At 40.1% G+C, this 21,735-nt stretch overlaps 1 protein-coding gene across 1 annotated transcript; it reads right to left on the reverse strand.

Annotated features, from left to right (window-relative positions):
• Positions 1–92: 92 nt before the first annotated feature.
• On the reverse strand, positions 93–20,213 carry tmc2a (transmembrane channel-like 2a). Its single transcript, XM_085463183.1, has 20 exons — positions 20,177–20,213; positions 18,009–18,047; positions 17,447–17,906; positions 17,171–17,326; positions 16,958–17,048; positions 16,788–16,869; positions 16,586–16,692; positions 15,745–15,843; positions 10,067–10,209; positions 9,657–9,804; positions 8,934–9,122; positions 8,644–8,823; positions 4,593–4,751; positions 4,320–4,448; positions 2,957–3,024; positions 2,511–2,750; positions 2,290–2,415; positions 2,087–2,165; positions 1,624–1,741; positions 93–1,528 (listed from the first exon to the last, which is right to left on the reverse strand). Exons 1-20 carry the CDS (start codon positions 20,211–20,213, stop codon positions 1,314–1,316), a joined length of 2,865 nt encoding a protein of 954 aa, XP_085319309.1. The 3' UTR covers positions 93–1,313.
• Between the last annotated feature and the right edge of the window lie 1,522 nt (positions 20,214–21,735).

The raw sequence follows: 21,735 nt of genomic DNA on the forward strand, positions 1-21,735 counted from the left end.
GTAGGAAAACTGTAAAGTTAACTTTAATACTGGCAATCATGCTGCTAATAGTCAGGAAGATTATAGCAATTTACTGTAATCGAGAGCATAGTTTCATTACAGTAACATATTGTACTATACAATATATACTTGTATGAAAATTGTAAATAGGACTATTTATTTTTCCCAGTGTATTTATTTTTTATGTTCTTACAGTTTTACTACATGGCAATCAGTATGCATGAAAAAATAGAAGCAAACAAAGACTGTAAGCTAATATTTTACAAATGTTATTTTATAAATGTAAAATAATTTTATTGGAAAGCCAGTCTCATACAATTAATATAAAGTCAGTGTAAATATAAGAAAAAAATAAGTGAAAATCTGTGAAAGACATCGGAAAATGAACACACACTGTTTCTGCCTCAAGTAAATGAATGTATGTCTGTGTTGTAGGTAGATTATCTTCAAAATCATTACATTATTTTAACATTATTAACAAACTGATATTAAATCAGTGGCTAATATGGCTACTTCTATATAGTTTAACAGTTTGTGCACCCTTACAGTTAGGTGCAACTTAGCTTAACTGAGTGTTGAATATTATTATTTTCCAGCCAATCAGAAACAATGTGGCTGCGTATTTATCGTTAACCACGACTGTTATAAAAAAAATTCAAGATGAGGACGGCCAAACTGTTAAAATTAGTGTTAACATCCTTCTTTTGTACACAGCCTATGACTTTTTTTAAATAGCAGTGGACACAGAATCATAATTAATGTCGCTTCAGTGCCATCGTCACACTGAATGTTGCAACATCAGTAAAATGATCACAAATGAGAAGAATTTGCCTCAAAATGAAATCTAAACACGTACAAGACCGTAAACTAGCTGACAGTAGATGGGCTAACCCCTTTCCTCCATCGTCTTACTATGAACTTTTGCTTTCTTTATATGACTTTACGACTTATATATGACTATATATATGACTATATATATGACTATATATGACTTTCCCCATTTTTCCTCTCCCTTTCTTTGTATTATTATGATCTAGACATGACACCAAAAATGCAATGTCAGATATACCAAGTTTAGACAGAACCAAGGGACATCCCATTTGGGTCATACATTTGCCTGAAAGGGCTAAATATGGTTGCAGTGTACCCACTAAGCAAACATAGATGAACTGTACTGTATGTTACAGATTATAGGTTCAAAATATCCAAAATATCTTTCCAGCTGACTTCAAGGAGCTATTAAAAGTATTTAGTGAAATTAAGAAAGACTGAGGAATGAAAACCGCCTGCAGGAACATCAGTTTCTCCCACTGTTATCTCGGAGGGGGCCCTCTCCCACGGCCTCGACCCGGTCCAGCACCTGGACCTGGTCCAGGTCCTCTGGGTCCAGGTGGCCTGCTTACTGGCCCTCGAGCATTAGGGTTGGACGACGCTAGAGCCACATCTTTCTGCAGGTTAACACCTTTACCAGCTGTCCCGGGTTTTGTCTTTGTTGGTTTTGGTTTTGGTTCTTGCTCTGGTGGTTTTTCTGTTCAGAGAGAGAGAAATGGTTATTGTCCACGTTGTAGTCTAATCAGAGTTATGCTTTGAAAGTCAACGCGATCATCAGGATGTAGTTCTGACCAGGCTCTGGTGGAGCAGGGGGAATGAGGGATCGGTTCGGTAGAAGGTCCTCCAGGTCTTTCATGACCTGGTTGGTGGTGTCTGCATTGTTCCTTCGATTCTTCTCTTCATCGCGAGCCTGGATTAAAAAATAGAGTTAGGCATAATAGTTTTGGAGGATCTATTAGATGCACACGATATATTGCTAAGCCTGGTCTTCGAGTATGATATGATATAAACAAGAAAAGTTTGGGAATTCCAGCTGGCTTGTTCATTGAGCAGAACTTTATGTGCCCTGAGGTGAAAATGAATGTCTCTACCAAACATCATGACCACTATCACTTGCTATGATATGATATTTTAACCTGTGTCTGACATTTCTGCTAAAAAGGTATTAATCCTATAGTTTATGCAGTTCTCAGCTCTAGAGCAAGAGCCCTATTCAGCACGTGTGCAGAATGAACTTTGGACTTTTTCTACACACCATCTTCATCTTTTTCTTCAGCTCCATGTTGGAGTTTTGGTATGCCTCGGATACTGAGTTCAAATAATAGATGGCGAGTCTGTGAAAGAGATAGGACAGGATTAATTTTCTTTTTTAGTGGCTTCAAATGAAAAAGTGGGATTTTGAGTAATTCTACACCTGCATGTAGGCCAGAGTGTGGTTTTATGGGTGTTTACACTCACACCATGAGAAGTACAGCTGGTATAATGAGACCGGGGTTAGCTGCATAGCTAAAGAGTGTTCCCATGAAGGCCGGCAGGTCCAGGTCAATCGTCTCCATGATTATGTCAAACATCTTGTCCTTTCCACTGCAAACAATAACTTACTCGCTGCATTTCATAATAGCAATATAATAGCACTTCATGTATCTTTTTTTCGGATTAATATCTGTGCTTTTTATCACCTGAAAGGTCCACAGTCAAACGAAGGTGGCAGCGTCATGATGGTGTAGACAACAGGTAACAGGCTAAGGAAGAGCACGAGGAGCAGGAGACCCATGTAGAAGTTGTTGGACTTAGAGGCCTTGAAAACTCTCTCGTGGGGGACGTTAGTGGCCATCACAGCCCAACACTGATAGTACATGGAGCTGAGGAGGCGGAGCACATTGATGCCCACCAGCCCGGGGGCATAAAATGCACCCATCCTTATATCAAAAAGGATCAAGTGAGCAGGTAAATACCAAAACAAGATTGATTTACCACCAGAAATAGGTCAAATTTAAAAACACTGAGTAGGAAGAAATATATTATAATGATCACAAAAATGGTTTCTCAGCTTTAGAGTGGCTCGATAAATACAAGGGTTGCAGGTCAGTGTACATGACGCTCATAGGTAAAGTAAAGTTTGTACCAAATCATGCCTTGATTGAAGACCAATCCAAGAACATTTCCACTGATGTCAAACTCGCCGTATGATGGCTGAAGTGATCAGAGACAAGTATTAGTTTCACAGCAAAACAGACTAGTGGGCCATAATATTTTTCAGCTAAATAAATTAATATAAAGGCACCAACTCTTGTCAAGTGGCCATGTCCCTAACTCCAGTATCCAGATGGATGAGTTATAAAAGAAATCATGAATCTTTTTGAAGGATGAAATTATCCAAAGAATGTTAAAATCATTTTTGGGCGTAGCTGTAACCATGTGTAGTTGGGTATCATACATGGGCGTCTACAGGGATTGACTCGCTTCTGGATTCTGTCTCAATTGGTCATTTATAGGAAGTGCAGTTATTGACCACTTACCTAATCCAATCAGACTTTGTTATAATCATTGGTAGAATGGCTAATAGTGAATCATTCTACAAACTATTTACTAGAATGAATGCAAGAATACAATTTTACATCAAGTTTGGTTTCATTTTGAGCCTGGCACTTCCAGACGTTTCTTCCTGTTAAAAGGGAGTTTTTCCTTCCCACTGTTGTCAAGTATTTGCTCAGAGGGGGTCATCTGCTTTTTTGGGATTTTCTCTGTATCATTGTAGGGTCTTTACCTTACCTTATAAAGCACCTCGAGGGGGCTGTTGAATTTAACTGAAACCTCTCTTATGGTGACAGTTTTTTTCAGGCAAATCCCTCAACATTCATGAAACTACCAATAGTACCAAGGACACTAGCAAAAAACACAACTAGAGAAAAATCCATTTGGATGGATAAGGTGAGAGCCAGTGTTTATGGCCACCACCTGCAAGAACATTACTTTTATGGGGAAGTTGTCTTTTTGTTTTCACCTCTACACTTGTATTTTTTTTTCACATTCATTGGTTTATGATGGTTTTATAAACAATGCTTTATAATTCCTAACCAGAGAGATTAATATTTTTGAAATTTAACAGACTTTGTGTTTTACTATGATAATCAAGTGTCTTATAAATTTTTGTTGAGCAATGTTTCATCAAAGGTTTCATCAGATGCTTAATTCAAATATCCAGTGTCTGGTATTCCTAAATGAAATCCATATTATTACATGTTGTTTTTACAGAAGACATATTTACATCTCATGAAAGCAACAGGTGTGACTGAATGATTGCTTGATTCCATTTGGTCCTAATTTGAGGCTCCTCTTGTGCACGCTGGCTCAACATGCTATAGCTCACTTTGTAAATGTGAAATGTCCCCTGGGTAAAATGCCTCTTCCACCTCAAAAGTTACTACAATGTCCACAGATAAGAAGGGGCTGTGGAGTGTTTATATTAATTTAATTAAGAGACTTACAAATCCAGCCTCCAGGTCCCAGCACCAGCAGTAGTTAAGGAAACGTACAATCACAGCTCGGGCAAAGTCACCAATCAGGATGGTTAGGTAGGACACCTGGATGTCTGACACGGTCAGCTTCACAAACTCCTGGAACAGCACAGTTATACATAAATTTTAACACTTCTAATTCGTGCCGTTAAAAAATTCACCAAGCCTGTTAGTTTTCTGTGGTTGTGGTTTTACTTGTGATTGAGATGTTTATTATAAATGAAAATAAGTTGTCATTTGTACAATGCCCACTGCAGTCTCCCAGCATGGTCCTCTAATGACATCAGCTGGATCCATTGGAGGCGGGGTGGCTTCTGAGTCATTCATCAGACGTGAGTAGTTGGCGTAGTACTCCTTCATGGCCCAGATGGAGGCGTTCTTTATGGACTGCTCTTCCTCCAGCTGAAGGGAACAAAGAGGATAATCAGTCAGTAAATTTTCACACAGCGGACATATTGTTACAATTAGTCAAGTCAAGTCAAGTCAAGTTTATTTATAGAGCACATTTAAAAACAACCAAGGCTGACCAAAGTGCTGTACAGTAAATACAGATAAAAATACAATAGAACACAATTTCGTAATAACACCTCGCTGATAAAAATAAAATAAAAATATATAAAACAAATAAATTAAACCTTTCTAAAAGCCAATGAAAAGAGGTGAGTTTTAAGAGCGGTTTTAAAAGTTTCTAGGCTTTTGGAGAGTCTGACGTGAGGAGGTAAACTGTTCCACAGTCTGGGTGCAGCCACAGCAAACGCCCTCTCTCCCTTTGTCTTTAATTTATACCTGGGAACATCTAAAAGCATCAGGTCGGCTGACCTCAAAGATCTCCTGGGGCGATAAGTACTAAGGAGTTCTGACAGGTAAGAAGGTGCAGTGCCATTTAAAACCTTAAAAGCCAGCAATAAGATTTTAAAATCAATCCTAAAGGCAACTGGGAGCCAGTGGAGAGAGCAGAGAACCGGAGTGATGTGGTCTCTTTTTTTTGAACCGGTCAACAGGCGAGCGGCAGCGTTCTGCACCAGTTGAAGGCGATGTAGACAGGAACGATCTAGGCCAGCATAGAGGGAATTGCAGTAGTCTAGCCGTGAAGTAATAAAAGCATAGACCACTCTTGCTAGATCGTTCCTGCAAAGGTAAGACTTGACTTTGGCTAAAATCCGCAAATGATAAAAAGATCCCTTAACTACAGAGCTGATTTGTTTATCAAGTTTAAAAGCATTGTCAAAAATAACACCAAGACTCTTAATGGAAGAAGTGCAATCGGAGGTTAGGGGTCCCAAAAAGTCAAGAGAGAAGTTGGGATCTTTAGGAAGCCCAAACACAATGACTTCAGTTTTGCTTTCATTAAGGTGTAAGAAGTTAAGAGTCATCCAAGTCTTAATGTCAGACAAGCAGGAGAGTAGCGGCTGCAAAGAAACATTGCAGTTCAACCTCAGAGGGAGGTAGATTACATGGGTATATAACTCAAGGCCACTATAAAATATTGGCAGCAAGCCCTATTTTATACACAATGGAACATAAAATGTTTAACCTTTTCATGCATAGTGGTCACTACAGTGGACAGCTATTCAAAAGCTGTTTTCTTGTATTTGTGTCAGTGTTGATGATATACTTGCACATAAACCACTACATTGGACACTGATGTGTCACTCCATACCCTGCCACTCACTGATCGTTTAGTGTTACTATAGATGTATGACGTGTTTCATTGTAATTATTGCTATTTAACCCTGTCATGCATAGGGATGGGTACCGGTGTCCAGTGCCATGATGGCACCGGTTCTGATATAAACGGTAGTAACCAGACCGAAAAGCAGCGCACATTTCGGTGCTTTATTTCGGTGCTTTTTTTTTCCTGAGCTGTGATACACTTTAGATTCTAGCCAATCATTTTACGTTTCCGAGGATAGTAGGCGGGGCCAGGTACGTACGTTCTGTTAGAGCAGAGCTACAGATTAAAAATGTCCAAGGCGAAGCGGTCAAAAGTCTGGCTGTACTTCATAGCAAAATATGCAAACTCAGCAGCCTGCAACAAGTGCTTTAAGCTGATACTGTGATACTGTCAAAGGAGGAAACACCTCAAATCCAATGAAACACCTGGCGACGCATAGCGTTTTTTTTAAAAGCCCAGAAATGCGCCGTATTTGATAGCTTGCTGCGAGACCTCATACCGAGCACATCTACTGCGGGTGGGTTGCCTGTTATGCAACATCCCCCAAAAACACGAAGAGGAGAGTCCTGGCCCCTAGCCCTGCCAGTGTAGCAGACATGATGACGGATGATGGTGGCAGCAGCCGTTCTTCTCTGCGTGAGTAGCTAATTTACGTTAAGTAGGCTAACCACGTTATTACATTAATGCATGTAAGGTGAACTAGCAAACATCATCATAGCTACATGCGGCTGTCTTCTTGTTTGATGGCAGATACTCCCTTCACCCTGGCTAAAAAGGCTAAAATGACCAAAGAAAAAGTGGAAAACAGTTAAACATGAGAGGTTTAGGACAAAGTTTGTGTTTTTTCCATTGTTTAAGCACTGCTTCCAGCCAAGAGTGATACCATATATGCCCCATAGCTGCAGAAAAGGCTAACATTGTTATATTTTTACAAAAAACAGCTGAACATGAGAGGTTTTTGGACCAATTTTGTGTTCTCCATTCTTTAAGCACCGGTTTGAGCACCGTTTAAGCACCGGCACCGTTTCAAAAGTACCGATTTGGCACCGGTATCAGATAAAACCTAAACGATACCCATCCCTAGTCATGCATGAATTATGACAACCCCAATCAGGATTTTTTCTTAAGTATTTTTATGCACCGTTTCATGCCTAAAGATGAATAAAAATACTTAAGAAAACAATCCTGATTGAGGTTGTCATAATTCATGCATGAAAGGGTTAAACTCAGACTTTGTAGGTGTTTATTCAAATATTAGCTCATTTTGAATTTGACAGCAACATGTCTCAAGAATATTGGGACAGGGGACAAAAGGCTGGAAAATTAAGTGGTGCTATACAGAACAGCTAATTAAGTTAACTGGCAACAGGTCAGTAACATGATAGGGGTAAAGATAGGCAGACATTGTCCATCCATCCGCTTCCGCTTCTCAGGGTTGCGGGGTGAGAGGCAGGGTACAGCCTGGACAGGTCACCAGTGCAGGGCTAACACATAGATGGGAGACAACCAATCGCCCTCGCTTTCACACCAATTTAGTGTTTCCTATTAACCTTTTCCCACCCTAGATAAGACTTTATTGATCCCACGGCGGGGAAATTTCTGCGTTACCTCAGCTCAGCTGTATGTCTTTGGACTGTGGGAGGAAGCCAGAGTACCTGGGGAGAACCCATGTGAATGCAGGAAGAACATGAAAACTCCACAGAGAAAGACCCGGCCTGATGGCGGAACTGAACTCAGAGCCTTCTTGCTGTGAGGCAACGGTGCTAACCACCGTGCCATCATGTTGCCTGGCAGACATTGTTAATAATTCAGCTTTGTGATAATCTACAGTACATAAATTCATCAAAAGATTCAGAGAATGTAAAGAAATTCCTGTGTGCAAGGAACAAGGTCGAAATCAATACTGGATGCCTGTGATGTTTAGGCCTTGCTGCATTACAAACAGGTATGATTCTGTGAGCAGCTGGTGTCCTCAGTTCCCAGATGTTTACAGACTGGACAGGATGCTACCCAGTGATAAATATGGCCTTACGCCACTTTTTTCTTTTTAATTTTGTCAGTTTCAACATTTGATTTTTTTTTTTTATGTTTTATTGTGAATGAAATATGGGTTTGAGATCATTACATTCTAATTTTATTTGCATTTTAAACAACATCCCAGTTTCCCAGGAATTGGAGTTGTACATGCATTGTTAAATGTAAGATTTAGAGAAGCGCTAATGGATTCTAATGACTAAGGGTGTACACATTCAACCTTTAGAAATCCAGACAAAATAAATAAACAAGAAGAGTCTATAAAGTTTTGCTAGAGACCCTTAATTGGAAAAGATTCTCATTCAATTAAACAGTTTGCAATGTAGATGATGTACCCTAATGTTTATAATGTGCAATATTTATTTATTTATTTGTACAAACTGCATCAGCCAGAAAAATAAAATGTAAATCTTTACATGAGAGGTAAATTCTCAACATGACCAGTCAATTTCAGTAACATATGTAACTATTACTATGTCAGTGTGTTTCTCTACAAGGTTCAACTTTGGTTCAACTTTACCATAACAGAGATAAACGTGCTACTGTCTAAGTGGACAAATTAAATGGAGACAACAGCTGCAATACCTTGGTGTTGACCTCATCAAACAGGGCGAACAGAAACGTGTAGAGGTTTCCGAGGAAAAGGGCAAAGATGCGTCCGAGCTGCCATTTGAGGGCGATCCGAGGATGGTAGTCCTCCAGCTCAGCAATGGTCTCAAACAGAGGTGGACACACCAGGCCCAGAAGAGACATGACAATCTCCATCTGAAAAAAGTCAAAATTATTCATAAGCTTTTTTTTTTTAAAAATCTTCATCATCTTTACATGAACTGAGGTGAAGTATTCAACAGCATTGTGAGTCTGACCATTATTACCTCATTCTTCTCATACCAGCTGAGGTCGTCCCTTGTGGCAAACTCCTGAGATCTCTTCACCACAAAGTAGATGAGGTACCCACTGCCGCCGAGGCTACAGGTGATCAGGAAGTTAGCCAGGACTCTGAGGAACCTGCGCAGGTGGATGTTCTCGTCCTTCTGGTTCTCCTGCTCGTCCACAATGGACTCCTGTTCTTATCAAAACATGAGGGGAACTGACTGTCAGTAAAGCGCTTTTTTATTATAATGAGCAGTTCTAAACCCTCAAATAACTAAGCTATTATAGAGACTAAAATCACAGATAAGGTCATTTATGATGCTATTATATTTCATACAGGAATACAATTTTTATTGCCCTTATTTATGTTTATCCTCACTGTTTACTTTATCTGTGATAGAGCTAAAATGTTCTCATGTCATTAATTATTATTTTAAGTTACATTAATGCCTAAAGGCTTCACCAGCAGTAAATCTTGCTAATCTGGGTCTGTTAGCCAAGGATCGCTACAAAACATTATAAACATCGGAAGCTGTAAATTATAATATAATAATATGTAATAATATGATATAAAATAACACATACATATATTTTGCACAAGTTTCCTTGTTAGACCTATGGGTCAATTCCTGTAAAAACTGCAAAAATATTGTAAATGAAGTAGATTGGATGTTGTATATATTCCATATTGAGCATCCCGAAGGCTTTAGGATTGTTCTGGTTACCTTGAAACTGGTGGTGATGGAGGCGTACTTGTTGTCAGCGGTCTCCGCATTGCCAATGAGGTAATCCCAGCTGGTGAACATCTTCCAGGCGAAGGTGAAGTCTGAATCCTCCCCATCTCCACCACCAACATCAGCATTTTTGGCCATTCTACAAGCAAAGAAAATAAAAATACCATACCTACTAACTCATCTTCAGTTTCTACATTATTTAATGATGATGATGTAATTTATAGTTAAAGACATATTTTTTCGCAAACTGCTCGGCGCTTTTGGATAAAAAGCAAATAAATGTATCAAAATATATCCCTGCATACATCCGATTTCTTAACTCTGCAATGAATCTGCGACCACCTGGTTTGTGATGTATGTGACTGAACTGGCACGCATCCACGCATGTACTGTACACTCACGTGCGGATCACAAGCATCAGGCTGTAGCCGAAAGTGCCAATGCCGACCATGAGGTAGGACAAAGGTAGCCTGAACTTCAGCACGCCGACGGTCCTCTGGTCGTTGTAATATCCGTAGAACAGCACTGAATATTTGCAGTACCCCTGAGAATGGAAGAAATGTCATTTTGGATGCCATGTTTTCTCACTTATCTTCTTGCCTATAGATCCAAAGGGGTAATACTGAAAATAGCAGAAATTTAAATGACGAGTTGCTCTGCCAGAGATCTGTCAGTTATCGTGTGCCTGTCTGTGCCAGGTGGTTTTCAATATATATTATAATATATATATTAAAAAAAAACTTTTCTAACTCTTCAGATCATTATGAGTGCTCAAACACAGGAAAAGTGAATATTCATTCCAACTCAAGTGACTTTGCTTTAGCTAAAACATCTTTGATGGATCACCAAAGGTTCCTGCATATAGAAAAAGAAAATCACGCAAACACATGCGTTCAACGGCAGCACATTTACAACAGCCTCACAGCACACACAGACTTATAGGACACACACGCAAGCCATGCTTGTTCATATTAGTGAATATACACACACATAGTCAGACTTATGGAGCCTCTCTTTCTATTTACAAACAAGTGATGTTTCCACATTCTCTTCACCTGTCTAAACGAAATACCCAGCCTACATCATTAGACATACACACACAATTATGGGCACACTAAGGTTTGTCACATGGAATGTAAATGGAGCTGGCACCAGAGAAAAAAGGTTAAAGATATTTAACCAGCTTAAAAAACTACAGGCAGATGTTGTTTTATTACAAGAGACTCACAGGCCTGTCACAGGTTTAAACGAACTTAAAACACCTGAGTTTCCTAATATGTTTGCAGCCTGTTATAATTCTAGACAAAGGGGACTAGCAATTTTAATACATAAAAATGTTAATTTTACAGTACTCGATACAGTTATAGATCCAGAGGGCAGATTCCTTATTATTAAATTATCAGTATTTAACAAAAAGCTATGTATTGTAAGTATATATGGTCCAAATGTTGATGTTGACCCTCACTCTTTCACAGATTTTTTAGTGCACTCTCTGAACACCTTGATTGCACACTTATTCTTGGAGGCGACCTCAACCTTGGACTAAATGAAGAAATGGATAGGCTCAACACAACAGGAACTCAGCGCAATTGGCAGTCCACAAATATAATCAAACAGTTTATGAGCGACTATGGTCTTTGCAATGCATGGCGCTCCCTTCACCCCAGCAGTAAGGAATATACTTTCTTCTCACATGTCCATCACTCCTACTCTCGTCTGGATTATTTTTTGGTCAGCAGCTCACTGCTGAGTGACATTTCAGATACTGAGATTCACCCTATAGCTGTCAGCGATCACGCTCCTGTATCTTTAACACTAATACATAAGAAGAACGCTACACCAAGTAAAAACTGGAGATTCAATACATCGCTGCTCAAAGATGAAGACTTTATTAAATATTTTAAAAAAGAGTAGACTATAATGACACTCCCAGAACATCAGCTTCTGTTCTATGGGAAGCAGGGAAAGCTGTGATGAGAGGTAAAATAATTTCTTTCTCATCACACAAAGAAGAAAACAAAAATATTCAGAAAAAACATCAAATCACTAGAAGAAGCCTACGCGTGGGACCAAGATCAAGAAATAATGAACAAAATATGCAAAACAAAACTAGAATTAAATGAAATTATTAATAAAAAAAAAACAGAATTCCTAGTACAAAGACTTCGCTTGCAGAATTTTGAACACAGTAAAAAATCAGGTCGATTTCTAGCTAACCAGTTAAAAATAAAGAAAGAAAAAACAACTATATGTGCTGTTAAAGATTTATCTGGAAACACAACATATGACCCTGGAAGAATAAACAACATTTTTAGGGATTTCTATGAAACTCTATATTCACCACAAATAAACCCATCTAAAAATGAAATTGATCTGTTTCTTGACAACGTAACTCTTCCAAAATTACTAGAGTCAAGCAATGGCACTGGATTCACCACTGATGCCAGGTGAACTCCAGGAAGCCCTGATTAGTATGCCTAATAATAAGGCTCCAGGTCCAGACGACTACCCTGCAGAATTCTACAAAGAATTCTGGACAATTCTGGCACCAGTATTCCACAGAATGTTGCAGGAAATCAAGGAAAATGGCAGACTACCACCAAATATGAATTCTGCCAACATTAATCTCCTGCTAAAACCAGGCAAAGACCCTTTATTTCCCTCAAGCTATCGTCCAATATCCCTTATAAATGCAGACCTCAAAATAATCTGCAAAGCTCTCTCAAAAAGATTAGAGAAGATAACCCCCCTCTTAATTCATCCTGACCAAACTGGTTTCATAAAAGGTCGGCACTCACAGCTCTGGCACTCATCAACAAACGCACGTAGATTACTTAATTTAATAGACCACTCATGCAGTAAAAACATTGAAACCACAACATTATCTCTAGATGCAGAAAAAGCGTTTGACAGAGTTAACTGGAATTTTTTATTTGGTTTTGGAAACTCTTTCATAAACTGGCTAAAAATATTATATAATTCCCCAACAGCTTGTGTCAGAACAAATGACCAGACATCCTCCAGCTTCTGTCTCCTGAGGAGCACCAGGCAGGGATGCCCACTCTCCCCTTCACTTTTTGCAATTTTTATCGAACCACTAGCAGCAGCATTTAGACAAGATACACCATAAAATGTAAGAACGTAGAACATAAAATCAGTCTCTATGCGGATGATGTGTTGCTTTTTCTGCAAAACACACAAACCAACCTCTCTGAGGTAATTACTCTAATAAACTGGTTTTCAAGAGTTTCAGATTATTCAATTAACTGGCCAAAATCTACAGTTCTTCCAGTTAACTGCTCCCTCCATAATTCTTCTTCTGCCCCACTACAATCTGGAAATATTAAATATTTAGGTATTAATGTCCCTCCGAAGCTTTCAGACTTAACTAAATTAAACCACATCCCACTTCTAAAGAAAGTAGAAGGTCATCTGACTAGATGGAGATCTCTACCCATATCACTCATGGGAAGGGTGGCCACTATAAAAATGATGATCTTGCCAAAAATAAATTACTTATTTTTAATGATCCCGAACAAACCATCACAAGATTGGTTCAGATCCCCAGACTCGTATGTTTCTAAATTCCTTTGGAAAGATAAACCCCCGCGTATCATCTTAAAAACGCTACAAAGAACCAAGGACAAAGGAGGATTAGATCTGCCTAATTTTCAACAATATTTCTTAGCCAACAGGCTTCAGTTCATCTCAGAATGGTTAAAACATACCTTCTTAGATTAGCCCTGGCTAGATGCTGAACAGGCACTATGCAATGATCTAGAGATTTCAGACCTACCATTTATCAGCTCAAACATCAAAACACGAATGTTTTAAAAGCATCAACATAATCTCTTCTTTGACAGCATGGTGGGAGTTTCTAAAAATGACAGAGTCTTCATTAGTCCCATGCAGATGTACACCTATCTGGAATAACCCTGACATATTACAAAACAATAATATGATTAATTTTCCAGAATTGAGTTGTAAAGGAATTAAATACTTAGAACATATATTAGAGGGAACAGAGTTTATTCCATTTGACAGACTAGTTGCACAATATGGGATCAACAAGAAAAGATTTTTAGAATATCAACAAATTAAATCCATAGTAAAAAAGAAATTTAACCTCAGTCAAGTTGAATTGCAAACACCACCAAGTGCGGTACATTTTTTTACTCTTAAATCCCCTAAATTATTATCTAAAATATACAGAACACTTTCTAAAATAGATGAATCAATATCACTTCCTATTGCAAAGTGGGAAGCAGATTTGTCAGTCGGCTTAGACCAAAACTTCTGGTCTCAGATTTGCTTAAAAACCTTTAAATTGATTAGAAATCCCAGTCTGCAATTAATACAATACAAAATACTACATAGAGTGCACTATACAGGTCATCGGATGTTCCAGATGGGCTTTACATCTTCCAACGACTGCTCACACTGTCAAGGCAATACACCAGACAATTACATCCACGCTCTTTGGTTCTGTCCACCAGTGCAGAAGTTTTGGCGCGAAATATGTAAAGACTTATCAAAGTGTCTGAAATGTAACATTCCAACTTCCCCTTTAGTGTGCTTGTTGGGCAAATTGGATGATGTCACTACAGAAACTAATACAGTCCACATGGTTTTTACTGCCCTATGCATTGACAAGAAAACGGTCCTCATGAACTGGAAAAATAAAAATAATCTTAATACTAGCCAATATAGAAACCATAATATAGATCACATTAGCCTTGATACAGCCTCTGCCACCACATTAGATCAATCCCTCTGGGCTCCTTTGATCGGCTCCATCACCTAGCGGGGGTGGGTCGCCAGTGTGGTTGATGTGGAGGTTGGGACGGGCTTAGGGCGTCTGGAGACTCCCTAGGGACGTTATCCCTGGAGGGCTTAACACAGGGGTTGGGGTTAGTGGCACTGGTTGCTCTTAGAGGGTGTTCTCCTTGTGGCTGCGTGGGGGAGCTGGCCCCAGGGAGGGGCATCTTGCTCCTCCCTTCTTTTCCTCCCCATCCCCGGCTGCCTCCCTCTTCCCGCTCCAACACACTCACCCACACAAGTAGGGCCTTGGGGTGCGGGTGCGTTGGTGGTTCTTGGTGTCCGGGGCTGGGCGCTCAGGCATGTACCAGCTCACTCCCAGTGACTACTTGGCGGGGCCTGGTGCCTGTTGCTCGGTCAGGCCTCTTCCGGGGCAAAGGGGGCCCTCGGGCCTCTGGGCCTGCGGCTCAGTTCACTCTGGCACAGCTGGCTGCTGGCAGAGCCGGCGGGCACGCTACTGCAGCCCCCTCTGGCTTCTGCTCCGTGGCTACTGGGTGACCCCTCATCTGGGGCTCTTCCCAGGAGGGTGGCACGGATGCCCCTCCGGTGGTCCTCCTTGGGCTCTCGCACTCTGGGGCCTCTGGATGTCTGGGGCCTGGATCTCCTCCATGCCTGCTTCATGCCCTTCATGGCTCTCTACATCCTCTAGCAGACCATTACATGGGGAAACCTTTTGAATACAAGCACGCTGAGCCACACAGGTGTGCACACGGGTGTTCACTGTTCATAGACATAAACTACACCTTTATTGGCTGCTATTTCCAAGCACATTGTGCGCTGCGTGTCCTGCTTGCTACACAACAACATTCAATATTTAGTATTTACTGCTGTTTACACTTAGCTAGATAACGTGATGGTGTTGTGTTTAGTATGTTGCTCTGTTTTTTTTGCTTGTTTTCTCTTCTTTTTCTCTCAACAGGTGACTCAGGAGATTTTTTTTCTCTTTTAAGTGCCCTTTCTCACTGTCCGTCTTCCCTTCTGTTTTTCTTTTCCTTCATCTTTCTTTCTCCCTTTCCTATCCCTCATCATGTCTGTCCCGTCTGTAACAACTGAAAATAAAATAAAATAAACAATAACAACAAAGGTTGATCAAATGGACAAATACAGCAAGGCCGTGATGATCCATCTGGCGAAGTAAATCCATTGGGTATCCTTGTTGGTCTTCAGACAACAATTCTGACGGCTAAAGAACCAAATGGGACAGGCAAAAAAAAGAAAAAGAAAAAGAAAAAGAAAATAATTCATTTTGTGCTAAACTCACATTGAAGTCCATGAGGACAGAGTAGTCTTGAGCAGTATCCTGCTCTGCTCTGGGTACAGTCTTCCTGGGAATAGACCCATAGGGAAGACCCATCAGGACCTGGAGACAACATAAAACAATGAATTTGTGCAAATTTCAAATATCACCCAGCAAGTTCTTCCTGGCAACATGGCGACAAATCCCAGTTTTAACAATTAATAGTTCTTAAATGTTCTTAAATGAGAGTTTAATAAAAGAAAGGTTTTGTCTTCACTGTCCTGAAAACTGGACATGCTTTCAAAATGTGTGGATGATCAGTGTGACATTCCTAACAATGGTAAATTTATGTGCAAGAAAGCTTTTATATTGTCCTTTTATCGATTAAAAAAAAGACTCGAGAGGGAAAAAAAAGGGGGGGGGGAGGGGCCTGTGAGATCAACTCCATCTCCCAACTGCTACCTCTGAAGTCCAGTTCTTATCTTAATGAACTAACTGACCCAGGAGCTGACCGAACCACAGCGGCAGCTTGGATTTATAATGCATAAGGAGATGTTTGTCTCACGTGAAGTTTGTCAACTGAAGTAAACGAGAATTTATATGGAGGTAAAGGTAAATGGCTTCAAAGTGTTGTTTATATAGTGAAAAATGGGTGTTTGGTAATTCCTGTCTGTGTAGGTGGAGACTACATTAGGTTGGTGTCTTTACACAACCATTTAATTACAAAATTAACTGTCAATCAATCCCATTGGATTAAACAAAGCCATATTTGTTGCCTTGTAACTGGACCATCAACATCTGACCATCAACGGTACAGTGTTTACATTTACGTATTTTTCTGGGTAAGAGGACAACATGATGTCACCTCAGGGATGACCACAAGTCCAAAGGTGAATCCAAAAAGCACAAGGTTCATGCCGTACATCCATCGCAGGAAAATAAAGTAAGATGCAACGGATGACCCAAAGTGACCTGGGGACAGTGAGAACATTTTTAGTTTTTGCATCTGCCCAGAAGGAGTTTTCCATTGCTGCTAAACACAGATGAGCTGTAAACAATAAACTTACTTTCCACCTCCTTGATCTTCCTCTCCCATGGGATGCACGCTGTTCTGAAATTTTCAAAATCCCTCTGAAACTTGATCCATTTCTTAGATTTAAAAAACAAAACAAGACAGCAAATTAGAGAAGCAGAGCACAAGCAAACACAAGGATAAAATCTAAATATTGTGCCTAACCTTTGTCATCATCACTTTGTAGGCATACCACTTTCGGCCTTTCCCTTTCCCCAAAGCGCCTTCAAACTTATCCACAAATTCTTGAGCTTCCCTGTGAAGAAATGGGAAAACATTTTCATTAGAATGCAATAAACCATTTTTAAAATACAAATATTTTAGTCCAAGATAAGTTTCATGTTAAAATATGAGTAACATGAGAAAGAAGGAGATTACTTTAGGAGTTTGAGCCTCCGCTGCATCCTCCAAGGCTTATTCCTGATGTTGGCGATGAGTTTCTTCTTCTCCTCCACCTCCTCCATCAGCCGAGCCATCTCTCCCTCTGACATGGACTCCTCTTCCTCACTCGAGTTGGAGTTGGAATCTGATGAACTGGGGAGGAAAGGACAGACGGAGTCAAATCCTGCATAAACGACTGTTAGGGAATTCAGAGGAGTCTTCAGAGAATCTTAAAGATTCATCACGAGGGTACGATGACTTCCTCTGACCTACCTGTCACCCTTTTTCTTTTTCTTCTTCTTGTCCTTGTCATCATCTTTGCCCTTGCCCTTCCCTTTCCCTTTGCCATCACCCTTCTTACCCTTGGTCTCCTCTTCTTCTTCCTCCTTCTTTCCTTTCTTCCCTCCTCCCTTCTTTCCCTTCTTTCCTTTCCCCACATCACTGTCCTCCTCATCACTGTCCTGGGCTTTGCCTCCTTTCTTCTTATTGGCTGCTCCTCCTCTCTTCCTCTTGGGAGGCTCATCCTCGCTTTCATCCTCATCATCATTGCCACCACGTTTCTTGGCCAGCTTCTTCCTGTTTGCTCCTCTACGCCCCCTGGGAGCTTCGTCTTCCTCCTCATCGTCCTCATCATCATCATCATCACTGGCCGGTTTTTTGCCTCGTCCTCGTCCCTTTACGCCTCCTCTTCCTCCCGCCTGCCTCCTGTTCCCTCTCCTCTGAGTGGCACCATCTGTGTAAACCGCACGATTGATATTCTGAGCATTTAATTAGACTCTCAACTTTTCATCGTTGTTATAAAGAAGTTCGGTGAACTGCAGTTTTATTCACTCACCGTCACTTTCACTTAAATCTCCGTCTATCTCGATGCCAACTGAGGAAGAACACAAAGACACACAATCAAAAAGAAAACAACACAATCAAGTAATCACCTCGGCTTAAACCATATCAGCTGCCTGCCCCAGAACAGCAGATATCATTTACAGACTCTTTGCCTGCAGGATATTTTAGTATCGACTGGCTTCTTGATATAAGATGATGTGTTTAAAATGCATTCAGACTGCCTATGTGGTTCTCAAGACAAAAAGGACTCCAGGCCACATGTGATTAAAAACAAAAGTACATAAAACTTTATTAACTTAACCTGGGGGTCATTACTGCTCAAGATTTCAAGTTGCAGAAGGTTTTCAACCCGTGTGATGCCAACTGTATCATATTTACTACACAGGTTTTTGTGAGTTTTTGAGACGTTCACATTATGAGTGTAATTGTTTTCCCAAAAACCTAAATAAATTACCCAATAGATTACCCAATTAAACACAAAAACAAATTAATATTTAAATGTTTTTTTATTTGTCAGAGGTTCAGTTAATTCAATCAATACTTTTTTAAAATTGAATTTTCTGGCTTTTATTTCATGAATCTGTTGAATGTTTTTGGGTGATTTTTTTTTAAAATAACCAGTGCAAGGTCACTGGAACTTATACCAGCTGACTTTGGTTAAGAGGCAGAGTACACCCTCAACAGATCACTAATACTGGCCAACACAGAGAGACTGCCAACCACACACTCCCACGTGTACACCTCTATAATTACAGACATACTTCACAAACAAGTCTTTGAGCTGTGGAACGAAGCTCAGAGAGAACTGATGAGGTTTATTCTCCTGGAGCATGCAGTCTGCTTTTAGTATAATGTTAAATGCCAAGAAAACAGATTGATGTAAAAAAATAAATTACTATTATTTTAGAGCGAGCAGAAAGATACGCCAACACACTAAAGTTACTGATGACTACACTGTATATAAATTTCAGGACAGTAACTAAAACTGATACTTCAAGCAGAAGATAATTTGATGTTGTTCTCTTTCTTTATTTACTGCATTTCCATATGTGTTTGCAGATTTTTCAGTAAACCGCAGCATCTTTTTCTCAAAACAAAACAAAAAAAACACAAAAAAACAAATGCAAGATGCAAAAAACTTGAAAATACAAGAAGTGTTGTGCAACACTGGCTCTGGAAACTAACTCTCGTGCAAGTACACAACGTGAAAAGGGCAAGAAATAAACTGACTATAGAAACACTGGGAACTCTTTAGATGAAGAGACACAGCAGGGAGGAGGACAGGTGAAGACAGTCAGGGCACAGCAGACAATCACAAAGAGGAAGTAAAACTACTGCAAGACATGAGATAGCTGAGAGCATGTAGACAAGAAAGATTCTGAATATATTATGCAGGGAAAACATACACACACACACACACACACACACACACACACATCATGTATTTGCAATATTAACTGAGCCTCTTGCCCCATTCATTAGTCTGGACAGCACCTCACTGCACTATAGAGCACTTTAGAGACAGGTATTGTTACACTGCACTGATCTGTTACATGCACTTGTATTTTGTATCATGTTGTGCATTGTTGGATGTGTCTTGGGTGAGCAGACCAAGACTAATTCCTTCCCTGGGTTGCAGAAGTGGTGAAAGTAAATGTGAAGTTGAACTTAAGGAAGGAACACAACCCTAACCTGTAAAATTAGTGGGGTGGGTTTTAAAGATAGAAATATAATTTCATAATTAGTAACATACTAGTTTCATGTTGTCCCACAAAAAGATACTGCCATATTTTTTTTTGCCCTGCGTGCATCAGGACAAGAGCAACAAGAGAGAACATCCTGAGCTATAAAGCATCCTTCGCCAGCTTTGAGAGCGTTTAAAGTCGTGCAGGTTTTTAGCTACAATTACACAATTAACTCTTACACTGTGAGTGTTGCATTGATCCAAAAAGAGAAAGCAGCCAAATTACATCAGGATCAGGATGAGGCCACAAGTTAGTGGATTAATTTGAACATTAAAGAAGGAAGCCAACATGATGTTGGGCCCTAGACCAAAAGTAAAAAGGCTTGAATCGTCCTTGAATAGGTAAACCTGTCTGCACTTTCTTCAATTACCAATGAAACTAAATGAATCCTCCAGTCCTCCAGCCATTAACTTACCTTCTTCCATTTTAGCTGCATCACTTTTTCTCGGCATGATGAAAAATAGGACGTGTCTGACTCTCTCCGTCCTCTGCAGCACTTACAGATCCCGACCTCCTCAGCTGGCTGACTCTCCTTTGCCTTGGATGCCCGCCAAGCACCCAACTCAGGTATCCAGTCCTGTCACTATGGCGACTGTGAGCTGCTCAACAGGTGAGTTCGTGGTTAAGTCAAGCAAATTCTGGAAACCAAAGGTGATCCCTCTTGGACAGGCTGTTATCCTCAGAAGCTGCGACACTTACGTTTTATTAACATACAGATGCTATGGCTGATTGTGTGAGTGTGTGTGTCTTCACGGCTCTTCCCAACAGACCAAAGATCCAGATTATCTAATGCACCTCTTACTTGTGTTGTTACTTGACCACACATACATACAAACACATACACACACCACCACCAGGCCAGACATCCTAAAGATTTAATGAAGGTTTTGGTTTCTATCTGTCCATCACAGTAAGCAGGCAGCAAACACCTTGAGGTGACCTTGCAGCCCTCATACGTTTTTGTTTTAGTTAATAAAAACAAGGCAGGTGTTGGAATCAGCTCACCTGAAGCAGAGGCTGATCAAGTGTGTTGAGACAGAAACGGTAACAGCAGCGTAACGCATCGAGGACTCATTAAATAATAGAACAGGGCTCATTTTTCACATCCAAAATGATTCCATTACACGGTTGTCAGCTCCAACAGGTAAGAGGTGGATTACATCTTTTAAGATCTGTTGCCTATTCACAGAATATTGGCACATACCATGTGAATAGTGCCATGGAAGGCATTGCCATGAAGCCTCCAGATACACAGTTTTTGTGCTGATACTAATGCCAGAAGAGGTTTGATATCATCTGGCTTTAGTGTACACACTGCGTCCAGCTTTTAGGTACAGTCTATGATATAACTCCAGTTCAGTGTGTATGTGAAATACTCCTGAAAGCTTGTATTAGCAATTGTTGCTTAGCCACCCGGTAGATACTGACGAACACTGACACATTTAAATTTAATCCTTAAAATTTACAAAAATAAATATATCAACTTTGTAATCACAGGGTGTGCAACTTTAAATTATTTAATAAAACTGCTTATTTCTTATTTATTTTACAATAATGTATGCCTGGCAGAAAAAAAATCCAGTGTTTCTGAATCAATATTTCATGCAAGGCCATCATAAAATATGCATAAGGAGTTAGAAATTAAAGGCTCAGGTGTGGTGAGTGTTGTAATATTGACTGTACATCTGCAGTGGCACTATTAATTAGCATATTAAAAAAAGTGCCTTGTTTCTCCCCATCCCCCTCTGATCTAAAACATGCTGGGGACCCACTACTCAGGCACCCTCCTGCTGGGTCTGGGCTTGGCTCAGAGCAAACCAGTCATGGTATACTGCTTCAGAGGCTCTGAATGAGGACGCAACCCTGTTTTTCAATGCACACAGATGTTTTTCCAGTTCCTTCCCGCTATGGCTGTTCCATCTCCTGTCATCCGTGGTAAAACTGGTCCGTGCCATTGGACCAAACAAAAGATCA

The sequence above is a fragment of the Copadichromis virginalis genome, linkage group LG7, assembly GCF_057382275.1.
Source record: "Copadichromis virginalis isolate Kocher_CV1m ecotype Utaka linkage group LG7, C_Virginalis_male_GT1.1, whole genome shotgun sequence".
Lineage (NCBI taxonomy): Eukaryota > Metazoa > Chordata > Actinopteri > Cichliformes > Cichlidae > Copadichromis > Copadichromis virginalis.

Bases quoted from the DNA above. Each gene is read 5' to 3' on its own strand.
- tmc2a (XM_085463183.1), bottom strand. From the start codon at position 20,213: ATGCCGAGAAAAAGTGATGCAGCTAAAATGGAAGAAG. The intron at 9,123-9,656 runs GTAACCAGAACA...TGATAAGAACAG, and splicing joins CCATCACCACCAGTTTCAAG to GAGTCCATTGTGGACGAGCA. The intron at 2,751-2,956 runs GTACAAACTTTA...TTTTGATATAAG, and splicing joins TTCAATCAAGGCATGATTTG to GATGGGTGCATTTTATGCCC.